The 13,172-nt window shown below is 31.7% G+C and overlaps 1 protein-coding gene across 3 annotated transcripts in view; it reads left to right on the forward strand.

Annotated features, from left to right (window-relative positions):
- Positions 1-13,172, forward strand: part of LOC106641650 (chymotrypsin-2-like) — a 302,182-nt gene that overhangs the window by 113,979 nt on the left and 175,031 nt on the right. For all 3 annotated transcript variants that reach the window (XM_089593855.1, XM_089593853.1, XM_089593854.1), the window contains one exon: positions 3,216-3,454. In XM_089593855.1, the coding sequence (XP_089449981.1) occupies positions 3,216-3,454 (239 nt within the window). The remainder of the gene's footprint in view (positions 1-3,215; positions 3,455-13,172) is intronic.

Below are 13,172 nucleotides of genomic sequence, written 5' to 3' on the forward strand. Positions count from 1 at the left end.
ATTTTGTACGTACAGCTTAAGTAGCAATAGTTTTTATAATTAATTTTTATTTTGATTTATATTTTTACCTCGATTTAATGAAAATATAAAACATTATGCGAATTAAATTTTTGTTTAAATTCACTATTGAGAAAATATATTTATCATTTTTAAAGTCAATTAAACAATTTAAGAATTTTGAACTGTATTTCCAGTATCATACTTAATGTAGGCAATAGAGTTAGTAAAATGGCCCATATACTATAGGGGAGGAGAGGGCAGATGTGGTACCCTAACTTTAGTTACACATTTTGTTAAGAGACTGTAAATGTGTAACTATTAAAAAATAAAAATAAATAGAAGCAACTGTTTAAAATTAGTAGACGTAAAAAAAATTTTTTTTTTATTTATTATTAACAGCAAAAAATTTCTAAAAATAAGTTTAAGAACTGCTCTACTTACCTCATCGGAGGGCATGAGGTGGCATAGGGTAGGGCATGCGTAGTACGGTGGTTATGAAGTGCTAAGTGTATAGCTTAGTTTTAAGTATTTTTATGATAAAACTAATGTTATTTTTAACAAAATGAAACAATTGAAAATTTTCCTATTAGGCAACTTTACATTTTCGTGTTAGTGAACAACTACACAGAATAAATTTCACATACTTTTTTTTTAATTTTTACGAATAAAAAAAAATAATGACGTCATATATTTAATGTATGTATATGAAATGCTATTAAATAATTATAAAACGAACGTATATGCATTAAACACTACAATGGTGTGAAAAATTAAACAAAGCATGTATATGTATAAGTATGTATGTATGTATATGTATGTGTGTATGTATAAATTATAAAACTGTCATGTATTATAATTTTTATAGACACACTTGATACAATTAACCAAGTGTAATCAACTACGTAAATCACTAAATATTGTAAGTCGGCACTTAAAGCATCTTGTACTGTTTACATACTGATGAGGTTTGGTATAAAATCTATATGTTCTGTATCAGGTATTATCTACATAGCTGTATTCAGGTTTGGTATAAATTCTAACATAATTTTATATTGTTTATAGCGGTACTTATATAAATTTTAGAATAAAAAAAATCGTTAGACGAGAAAGTTAAGGACCTGAGCTATCAAATTGACCTATTTTTGTAACAAAATATAACACTTTCGACCTGCTTCAAGCTATTAAAAAATGAAGGAAACATTTTTTCAGTACACTACATTTAAAAATTATGAAATAAATAGAAAACGTTATCATATGACATTGTAAACTCAGAGGACAATAGTAAGAGCCTTTTTTATTTAATTTCTATGAAAATGTTATTTTAAAAATGCATGAATATTAATAATATTAAAGTGCCACGCTTTGCAGCCCTGCTCAACGTGCTCTCCCCTCCCCTACGGTGGCAGGCATTCGCGCACGCTTTCTTTCTTTCTTTCTCTCAGCATCACCGAACGGCACATAAATTTCAAAGTGAAATTGTATCAGAAACTTGAAAATACAACAAGTAGGTATAAATTTTTAAGATAACATACAAACCAGGAAAATATTAAAAAACCCTGATTGGAAATTTTTTACATAATCACCTTAGCTAGCACACATTTGGCCTCGTGTGGCAAATGCATTGAATTAGATGATGAAACGATGTTACAGGGGAAGAGCTTGGTCCTAGCTAGACATCCTAGTTTGTCTACATATATATGTAGTAATTGTATACACCTATATAGGTACAGTTTACATGATAATTTTGTATATAATTCTCAGAGCTTTTCGAAATTTAGAGAAAATAGCTATCAATTAAAATGGTTTATCTTGTAATAGATGGATGAAACTTTAATCTTTGTAAAAAAATGTCTACATTAAGAACACTTTGATTATCCTCATGGACTCTAGTAATTTTTAAACAAGATATCCTTATGGATTTTTCGGCTAATTAAGGACGTTGCCTAGTTATGTAAAATAATGACATTATCTTATGAAGATTAAGAATGGTAATACTTTTTCTAGCATGTGTTATATTATCAAATATTAAGAAATAACACAATAAAAGTTGTGTTTAGCATGTGCTCTTATGGGACGGCTGCTGTATCAGCATTAAAAACTATGATAGAACTAATGCATGTCAACAAAACTTGCAGGACAGATGAAATACTATTTAAGAAGTATCGTGTAAAGTCTCAACCCATGCTATTATAGTTTTTGTAGGTTTAAGCATTTAAATAATATCAATTCCTTTAAAGATGACTTATTAGGGTAGTATTCTACTATGCTCATCTAGTTTATTTAAGGTATCTGTATTAATGTAGTTACCTACAAAAAATAAATTAACTAGGCTACATTTTTAAGGACGTTGCTCTATTTATGCAAAAAATAACAAAATTACTCAAAACTTAAAAGTATGGTAGATAAGACTATTCTACAGTTATTTCTGTATAACAAGTCTTATGTTTTTTTTTAATTTGTAATTTCGTGTGTCTTTTCATATGGCATTCTGTACATCATCACCAATCTAATACCCCTTTTGTAAGACCATATTTAAAAACATATGAATAATGACTTATTACTATCCCGAAGTAATTACACATGAAATTCTGTCATTCACTTTTCTGGTGGGTAGCCTAGTAGAAATTTTCGATTGAGAATATGTGTAAGCATGACGTTCGTAAATGGTGCAAAAATCTAAAAGCACATAAAACAAGACGGCAAAAATTCGTGTGATAAATTTTGATAATTATAAAATAATGAATAATTATTGATCAGTTATTCATTTTTGAATAAAAATAATGTTAAATTGACAAGAATTATATAATTCAAAATAATAGTTTCTTTATAAAAACCTTGACAAAGTTTTATATCTTCCATGAGTTCTACGACCCGTTTTGAAAAAAATTTAATATTTATTAACAAACGATTAATTGATTGGGTTTGACTAAGAACTATATTAATCAATAAATTATTCATTTAATAATCTAAGTTTTGTTGTTAAATAATTTTTTTCAAAACTTAAAAACTATCATTTTCTAATAGAGCAGCTGTCTTATGTATTGATAAATACTATTTACTTATCATTAGTTTCTTAATTTGACAATAAATAAAAAATCGTTCACTCAATTTTTTTCCAAATGTTAAAAAAGTTTATCGGCAGTTTTACATTTTTTTGCACTCCACAAATGGTTTCAATGCACACAATAAATGTTAAAATGGCTTATTTTTTCCAGCCTGCACTAGATACGAGACGGCAAGTACAGGTGAAGATGCTGGAAGGGTTACCACTTATATAACAAACGGCGAGCGTGCAGCCTTTGCAGAGTTTCCTTACATGGCGGCTTTGGGATATCCAAGAGATGATGGTTTGCCACAGCTGAGATATATTTGTGGTGGAACTTTGATTCATGAAAAATATGTTTTAACTGCAGCCCATTGCGTTAGTAACTTAGATAATGTAGTTCCAATACAGGTAAAAATTTAAAGCTCAAAAATAAAATGATCTTACTTTAATATCTTACGAACGATTTGGTAAACATAAAATTAAAAAATATTAATGCACGAGCCGTGAGACGGTTGACAGTCAAAAAGACTTTACGGGTAATTATACAATTTAATTTAAGTGTGCTTTTCTGCTATTTTTTGATATTTACATTAAAAAAAGATATCGTCTATTGTTTTACATCAAAATTTATAAATAGAACGAAAATGGGCTATAAGAACAAATAATTATAACGTTCTTTACTATCAAATTACCTAATGAGCTTATTTCTTTACTTGTAAATATATTATGATTTTTTTTGCATCTGGATTTTTACTTTTAGGAACCTCATAAAACAGCGTTTTTTTAATTTTAAGAGCACAATTACATTTTTATTTACTGTAATTCCTGAATTATAGTCAATATTAAAATATATAGTCATTTTATAATATTCACTAATCCTTAGATTTTTACACTACCGTGTTACTCTACTTTTGAAAAAATTTGTTAAAAATGTAATTTTTGATGTGACCAGCCCTCCTTCAAACACATAACTTCTTTTTCCGAAATTCATGGACTATTCCATTTTTACATTAACTCCACTCTAAAAAACAGCAACAACTTGTAATCGTCTAAGTTGAGTAGAACGTTAGTGGTTATTTTTACTCATTCTTTACATAAAAATCAACAAAAGATTTACATAAAAATTTATTACAAGTGTATGATTCTTAGATATCATTTATGAATAATGCTAGTAACAGCTTCAAAATTCGTTTGCAAGTTTGTTATCTATTCAATAATTTTAAAAGTTCAGTGTTGTATTAATTTATTAATATATATTTGATTTTAATAGTTGAGATAATTTATGTAAGGTCAATGTACGTATATTCGTTTGCATTCATGTATTTGTTTGCTCTACTTTTATTTTTATTTTTTTTAAGTTAAAAGTTTCTAATTCAAAAATAATTAATATTCGTGTAACTATAAGATTACTAAGAACCTTTCAGTATTTAAATGAAAACACATGGGGTGTTTCAAGCGAAACGTCCCAGGCCCACCGCGCGAGCGCTAAAAGTCACTATTTTCAGCTCATTTTCTTGGCCTTATTCCTAACTTTAAAAAATGTTTCAAATAGCATTTTCGATGTGTTTTTCAGTCATCTTTCCAATGGTATGATTAGTTTTCCGATAAAAGTTAATTTTCACTGAAAAAAAACACAACACATGCTATATCTCGAAATAGGCATTTTTAATATTTTTTTGATAGGCTAGATGAAAAGCTGAGGTTTTTTTTTACATTGAAAACGTCTTTATGCACAGTATGCTTTCACTGAAAAATTTGAGTAAAATAATACCAAAGAGTGGACGTCCAGCCGTCCAAACGCGCACCGAGGCTCGGCGTGGCACCGCGTTACGCTCAACTATGAATATTATTAATTTATAAATACTTTCTAAACAAGTATTTTCTATTATTTATTTAGTTTTAAGTGAAGTTCAAGATGTAGGCTTCTTGGTTTTATTATTTTGTTTGGGAAAAAGTTGATACTCAGAGCTCATTGATGTTTTTTTTTATATTTCAATGATTGGAATGACAGCATGGAGTTACAAAGTACCTAGTATTAATTTTGCTTTAGTAAATCGACATTTAAGTTTAATTTTTGTATTTTCTACGACTATTTACTTAAATATAAAACTTTCATTTTCTTGAAATAATTATTTGCCCAGTCGTACAAGCTTTCTGCTGTTAAAATTCGGTTATTAGAAGAAACTTAAAGACTTGCACGTCTTGCACCTCTCTTCAAGTTGGTTTCAATACCGTCACATGCTCCCTTTCCATGAGCAGTGGCAAAAAAGTGCCATTCATAATCAGTTTAAAAATTTTTTTTTTGTAAAAATATGTTTCTAAAATTGATCTTATTTTTGAAATGTTGACTGGCCCCATCAGTTATGTAAAAAATTTTCCTTACTACAAACTTGGATTTTAAATAATTTAATATAACTTTTTGATACTCATATACAGCAATTGTATCATGATTTAGGTTATCAGAAATAACAGCAATACTTATGTGTTTAAGCTCATCTTTTTCTTTATAATAAATTTTAACTGTAGAAATGGAAGCTTGGTTATGGTTAAAATGAAAAGATTGGGTTGAATTCTGTATAACAAAGGCATAATTTTCCAAAAAAATCACAAGTTACAATAAATTCTCCACTTTTAAGATTTTTTTTTAGTTTATTAATAAAAAGTAATTGTTTCGTAGCAAAATAATTATGAGTTTTGAGTTTTAATAATTTTTCTCCTAGTAAGTCAACGAAATCACGAGAATTCAAAGTTTGTAAAGCAATGGTACATCTGTCTGTTTAGAACTACGATTTATATTTGATTTTAAAAACATTATGTTTTTCAAAACATTCAAGAAGATGCCAACGTAACGTTGACATATTCAGACAATCTAAACATTCTGCACCTAAGAAACATTTTTCAATAGAGTTTCTGCACACTACTTCTTTAATACAGTCGTGATATTTTTTAAGAGGCAGTTCAGTATTCTACGTTAAATGTTCCAGATCTATAGCTTCGAGAATTAGTTTAAAACTTTCATGATGTACACAGACGCATACATTATGTGTACCACTAGTTCCAGCTAAAACGCATTGTGATAGCCTTAAGTGTAAAAATTTAGTATACCATACAGTATAATCACCATACTCTTTTTGAAATAAGCAACAAATTTCATTAATGTTCCCAAGCAGTAATCTTTTCTGAACATGTTTTCGTTCACCATTTTCCTGCTTGACAGATACGAAATCTTTCATACCTGGCATTAATTGACTTATATCGTCCCTTTTATGAAAATTCTTAACTAAAACTATGAGTTCTTCTGAAAGAGAATTGCCTTTTTATTTAGGTGGTATTGAGAGTACGCCGCTTTTTTCTTGTAATATTCACGCTGCTCGAGCTTCTCTCTCACTGCAACCAAACTCTCTCATCAGATCATTACGACTCCAAAAATCAGGAGCAAGAGTGAGTAGCTGTATGCTCTCTTGCTTCTCTGTAAACTCTAAAAACTTTTTTTTTATTTTTTCAAGAACTACAACTGCTGCTTTGTAATAATCATTCCCACATTCAAGTTTCAATTTTTTCCCATCATCATTACCTGAATTAGATTTCTGCTTGTAAATTAAACGACGACACTTCACGCAGATTTTTGAATTTTTTAGGACAAACAGATGAATATTTCTCATGAGTTTAGGAAAGGGATCAAATCTTTAGAAGATAAGTGATTGATAAGTTTTAAAGGATTAATACATTTTTTAGCCATCATGAATAAACGATTGGTACAATCGCTTAAAGTGTTAAATTGACTTTTTCAAAACAATTAAGTATAAATGCTTTTGTACAATGGCTCATTGAAGGAATCCTGTTTTACAAATTAAGTGTGAGCTTATGATTTTGGCAAATACGCCGTCCACAGCAAGTTGAATAAATTAAAATGTACAAAGCAATTATAATGAATTTAGAACTAAAATATGCTGTATATCCAAACGGTTCTTTCAATTCTAGCTGAAAATCATATAAAAAATAAAAGATTCTATTTTAATTATACAATACTATATTAAGTAATAACGTATAAGCATATTTCATTGTTAAATAGTTAATTAAATGTTACAAAACTAATAATATAAGTTAACCTAAGTGGAGCGTGGTGTAGTGCCAGCTTTTGGCGCGCATTCAGACGGCTGAAGGTCTACTTTTTGGTATTGTTTTACTACAATTTTTCAGTGAAAACACACTGTGCAAAAAGACGTTTACAATGTAAAAAAATCTCAGCTTTTCATCGAGCCTATCAAAAAAAATATTAAAATACCTTTTTCATGATACAGCATGTTTTGTGTTTTTTTTCAGTGAAAATGAAGTTTTTTTGAAAAACTAACCATTCTATTGGAAAGCTGACTGAAAAGTACATCGAAAATTCTATTTGTAACATTTTTTGAAGTTAGGAATAAGGCCTAGAAAATGAGCTGAAAACAGTGACTTTCAGTGCTCGCGTGGCGGGCCTGGGACGCCTCATACACAGAAATGTTCTTAAAAAAAATTAAAGTACCCACACAAATAGCATATGATTAAGTTTACAGAGCTGTTTTTTGTGATTTAAGTCCGAAAGTGTCTCTTGCTCATTGCAACAAACAAAGTATTATACAAATAGTATGATTAGTTTACCTGTATTTTTTACAAACCAGATATACTGCTTTTTCAGCAATGCAAGAAAAAGTGAGCGATTTTCACAAATATCTTAATTAATGAGCTGAGCGAAAATGGGGACATTCACCTCACCTCTTGTATGAATTTCTGTTCACTTCAAACGTCTTGCATAGTTGCATAAAAAAAGGTAAAAATAGACAGAAAAAAGAATCGTTGGAAATTGAGAAACTGAAGCAAATAAAGAAATGATTAGTATGTTTCTAAGAAACACCCCCATTCTAGTTTGATATTTTTATAAGTTCTATAAATTAAAATTATTTTTTTAAATTGAATTTAATAAATAAAGTACTTCAACATATATTTTTAGTATAGAGTCACGTAACAACGAATTTTGGTACATCACGATCTTTTGCAAACGAAAATGGAGACCTTTACAGAGACGTTTTCAAACTGATATTTGTGTCTGTTTGATATTAAAGTATTTTTTTTTCATATTTTTTCATCAAAAAGCTAAAGCAATCTTAAAATAAGTTAAAACTTATTTAAGAATTATTTAAAAACATAATCTTATACATAATAACATTTTCTAAGCGTTTGAATGAAATAAGCTTCATACGACAAAGTCACCCGAAAATTAAAAATCTACTAACTTTTTTCTGATAGAGTTTAGAGCAAGTAGCATTAAAAAACTAAATAATTGTTTTTAAATATAAACTTTGATAAGATTCAACCCTGACTGTAAATATGCTTTATTATTCTTATATGATTTAAAAAAAGCGTTATCTATAATGAATTTTTAATGAATAAGACTTTTAGAGTAGAATAAGATTGCGTAATGGCCAAAGAAAGACAATAAAATTATAATTATATCAAGATTGTCCAAAAAGTATTTGAGACAGCTTTACACCACTGTGCAAGCATTATCACTCCTTCCGAGGCTAACAGCGCCATTTTAAAGTAGTTATTATTTGACTAAACAACGTTTTGCTAGCACTATTTTGACTTTTCAAAATACTCCTGAAAATAAGTGTTTTTGTATGTTTTTGCATTTAAATCAATATTTGTTGAGCAATTTTGTCAAATTCAAGAACAATCAAAGTTTATAATGGATCATTTCAGTACTTTATAAAAATTTGTAGAGCAGTGAAATATTGTGTTTAGCTTCAGATGTCTGCACCAGATTTAATAAGCTTATGCTTATAAGTCGTTTATCTGATTGTGAGTTATAAGCAAAGTAAAATGTATTTTTTTTTTTAGTAATTACAAAATCTATCAAACTTAGCAAGGTTGCATACATATCATCGACAATAGTTTGGGGCTCTCATTTAGTTTTTGATTTATTCTATGTTTTATAAAAAACGAAAGTACTCATTTCTCAGCCATGTAGTTATTAGGATATTTGAAATTAAAAAGTGAACAATTAAACACGGGCTATTATGGGAGAAATGTTAAGACCTAAAAGTAACATACTATAGTAAAATAGGTAAAAAATCGACAAAAAACATATTTTGATACCTTAAATACTGTGGATTCGTATAATCTTCTGATTTTTCATCAGTATCCGTACTAATTAGAGAGAAAATCAAGATTTTGAAGGATAAAATATGAAAACTTTGGTTAGGTTGATAAGATAGATGTATGCACTCCATAGGAATGAGCCGTATTACGGTATATTAGTAATTCTATGAGCTTCCCAGACCCTTGACCCTGCTTCGCCTCCCCTCTGAAATATAATATCTAACCTCCTTAAAATAGGCTTTTTAAACAAATACATTAGTGTAAGAAATGTATGTTCAGTTAACATCGGCAAGCGACCAATAACTTCCACAGCGATCAAGTTTTCTTCGTTTTGATAAAAAGAGCTGACTTGCGTCCCAGCCACTAGATGGCATGGTCAACTTGCGTTTTAGTCAGTAAAGTTATTTGTTAAGATGCCTCTTGATCATAAAAATCGATAGTTATGTTATTTTCCATCATAAGGTCGACGATTCATGCTAATTTTTTAGTTACACCTTTACATACCATATTGCTTTATATAAGTATGCAAACCTGTCAGGCTTACACTTTGTTACGGGGTGCTGTCGACGCGGAGTAGCGAGGCGGACTTGACAACCTCGACCGGGCCTGTGTTGCCCGGGTATCCCCGGCAACACTTCCGATAAACTTTATAGGCGGGTCTCGCTCTCCGAGACACCACAGGTGACGAGTATCGCGGCGACCTTGCACGTCGTCGCCTCTCGCGACGACTTTAGTACGACACACGGGAATCGAGCACACACAAAAGGAATCACTCGAGACCAAGTTTAAAATAAAAAGATATATTCAATTAATAAATAAAAGATTACACTTCGCATTCGCGGGAGTCAGTGTGGTTCTCGCACGTCGAGCGCGCTTGCTCGACGTGCTCGCGGCGCGAAAACGCGAACCGGGCAGACCTACGCGGGCTAATCTAGGGCCACTGCCCTTTAAAATAGACTGCCTGTTGGCAGGTACTTACACCTCGTAGATGCCTTGAATAGGCGGAACTAGGCGCTGTTGGCGTGAGCTCGCAGAGGCTAGTAGGCGTCCCTACTGGCTGCGTGTGGAGGTCAAGGTTTATTTTTGAGAAAAATTACAAAGTCCGAAGCATTGGGACTAGTTGCAGTGCTCTTTCTCAACGTCTCCTGGCAAAACGTCGAAGACGTTGGTGTCTAAAGCACCATTTTTTTGCAGACTTAGTTGTTTTGATGATCTAAGGTGGAGAGATTAGTAGAGATTAGTTCGTGATGCTTGCCGGTCGGAGACTCTCGTTGGCTCAAGTTTTTTTTTCCTTCATAGCTGTTAGGTACGCCCAGCGCAGACCTTGGAGAGGATCGGTAATTTCTGGTTACATGCTTGGAGTCGAGGTGGTAATATAGAGTCGTCGGTCACTGGGGTTCCCAGCCTTGTGACGAACAACTCTGCTTGTGACGTCTGCCAGTGAATGACTGACTTGGTTGAATAGTGGCTGGCTTTACGTAGTCTTTTAGTCAACGAATAATGTTTCTGGAAATGCTAGTAAGAATGTGTTTGTTGGCACGGTAGTTTAAACTTAGGGGGCCCTTAAAACAACCGATGAGATTGAAGGTTAAGTAATGAACGTAAATACTTATATTGCCCCTGAAAAAGGCTAGTGATGAAATTTCTAGTTATTCGTTATTATTATGCTTGATGATGGAGAGCCAGCTGTGGGTAGCTTGACTCTTACCCTCGGAGTCTCTGTGTACGGAGACCGTACATGAGGGAGATATACGCAGCTGATCAAAATATATCTCGTCTTCAGGTCGTTGCCCGGGTAACCACCACTCGTCGTTAGTCGGAAAAGTGGGTCTGGAGAATATCTTCTCTGTAAGTATGCCGTTGGAACGACCACTAAGAAGTTGGCAGTTGTGGCTGCCCGTACTCTTTAGGGCTGTCTTCCCTGACTTATATTTGTAGTAAAAATTCTCTGACAGCACCAGGCCAGATTGTGGTACGGCCACATGACTCTGAAGTGTTGGAGCAGGATGTGATCTGGTTTAACACGTCGCCTGGTATTCCGCTGGAGACGTTATTGGTTAGAATAAATTTTTTATTAGTGGCACTCATCAATCCTGAAGGTTCCAGGTGAAAGTGAAGACCTAGATCACTTCCCCTTCTGAGAAAAGCGTCATCGGTAACCGGGATACCAAGCTGCACGTCTCCAGCTACATTGTCGATGAACTGCCAGTCAACGATTGCAGAAACAATACGACGCTCCGACCTATTATAACCACACTTATTCCATTCTGTTGCAGGTAGCTTCGATTTTATGTGGACCCCATTTAGTGGATCATACTGAACTAAATTGAAAAGCTGGCGTATTTTTGCAAAACTTTGAGCTTATTGATTGCTATTGTTATTAAATTTTTCAAGATAAAAACCATACTAAAACTATTTAGGAAGTGTCAAAAATCGGTATGCAAGATTTCAGCAAAATCAGTTCAGTAGTTTTCGCGGTTAGCGATTACAACGGTTTTAGCGACTTTGCTTTATACATTAGTAAGATGTCATATATAGACTTTTTACATGAGTTTTTATTAAAATTATGAAGTTATGGTAGGAGTTACTTTTTATTGGCTTAAAGCTAAGCAGTTCTCAAGTAGTCAAAAAAATAAGCCACTTATTCGTCAACTGGATGATACGTTTGGATTTTTTAAGCTGTTGAGAGATAATAAAATAAGTTGTTTGAACACGTCAGTGCTTTTACTTATACTGGCAGTCTGATGCCTATTTAAGGTGTATTGGGAGAACTGCTATAAAAAATTAAATAAACTTCTTAGTATACTTAACGCATCTAGAAATGACGTTAATGTCTTGCAGGAGCCGCTAAAATACTTTGCTACAAGGGTATCAAAGCATGGGTGCTTGTAAATAATAAGTTTGAAGGGCACGACGGAAGATGTCACGTTATTAACACTACAATTAGTTTTCAGCAGGTATATCAAAACTTTTCAGATGGAATTGATGACTGTTAACTATTTTCTTTTAACATCCACTTAATTCTAAAAATGTAAGTGTAATATTTTTATCGTTGCGTACCTCGTACTAGTTACTTACAATTTACGTAAAAGATAAATCAAATGAAAAAATTAATTAATTTTTTTACAGGAATGAGAAATAATGAAAATGCTCTGTTTGGACTTGTTTTATATTTTTCTATTTAAAATAAACCGAATAACATGAAAAATATGTCTCAAACTTAATTGTAAGATCACCTTTTTTGTTCAAACAATTTTTAGAATTTTCGGAGCATTTTGTATAAAAAGATAAACGTAAGCTTACTTGATTACAGATTTTATGATAATACTTTATATTAAATTTTATGAGAATGCATTAAAATTTAGAGAATTTTTTTTTTCCTGTCATGAGTAAGTTTCTGCAATTTTTTCATACGTGCTGGCTGCCTTATAAGCTTTGCTCGATTACCCGCGTTTTTCAGAAACAACTACTATCATCAGGATAACGCTTTAACACAGGCTGTGTCGTAAGACAAAAATTGTTGATTTCAGTTTTTTAATCGATCTTTTTTCAGAGGGAGTTAAGATGGAATTTACTTAGCAGTGAAAATGTTTAAAAAATACATATGTGGTGAAGAAGCACCGTAATAATGTAGCCACCAAATTTGAACAAAATTACAGTTACAGATTCTGAGAAAAAGATTCATGAATTTTTCCTTTATTGTCGTTCTTAACATGGGCTCAAATGTGACTTGTCGAAAAAGTTTTAGAAAAATTCTTACGCTAGACGTACAGATGAAAACTGTCTGAAAGACTAAAATGTTATTTATGACAACTTTATTATTACACATGCAAAGTTTCAACAAAATCGTGTCTGCACGTATAGAGATATTTGCACAAACGTGGACAAATTTATTTCCAGCTCGTATGCTACATTCATGTGGGAGACAAGAACGCACTCAGTACACTATCTGTGGTCAGCTTGACCTTTTACGTGGCTCGATGGCTTT

This window comes from Copidosoma floridanum, unplaced genomic scaffold, assembly GCF_036245765.1.
Source record: "Copidosoma floridanum isolate Cflo_tuat_1 unplaced genomic scaffold, Cflo_Japanese_pri ptg000020l, whole genome shotgun sequence".
NCBI classification, from domain to species: domain Eukaryota; kingdom Metazoa; phylum Arthropoda; class Insecta; order Hymenoptera; family Encyrtidae; genus Copidosoma; species Copidosoma floridanum.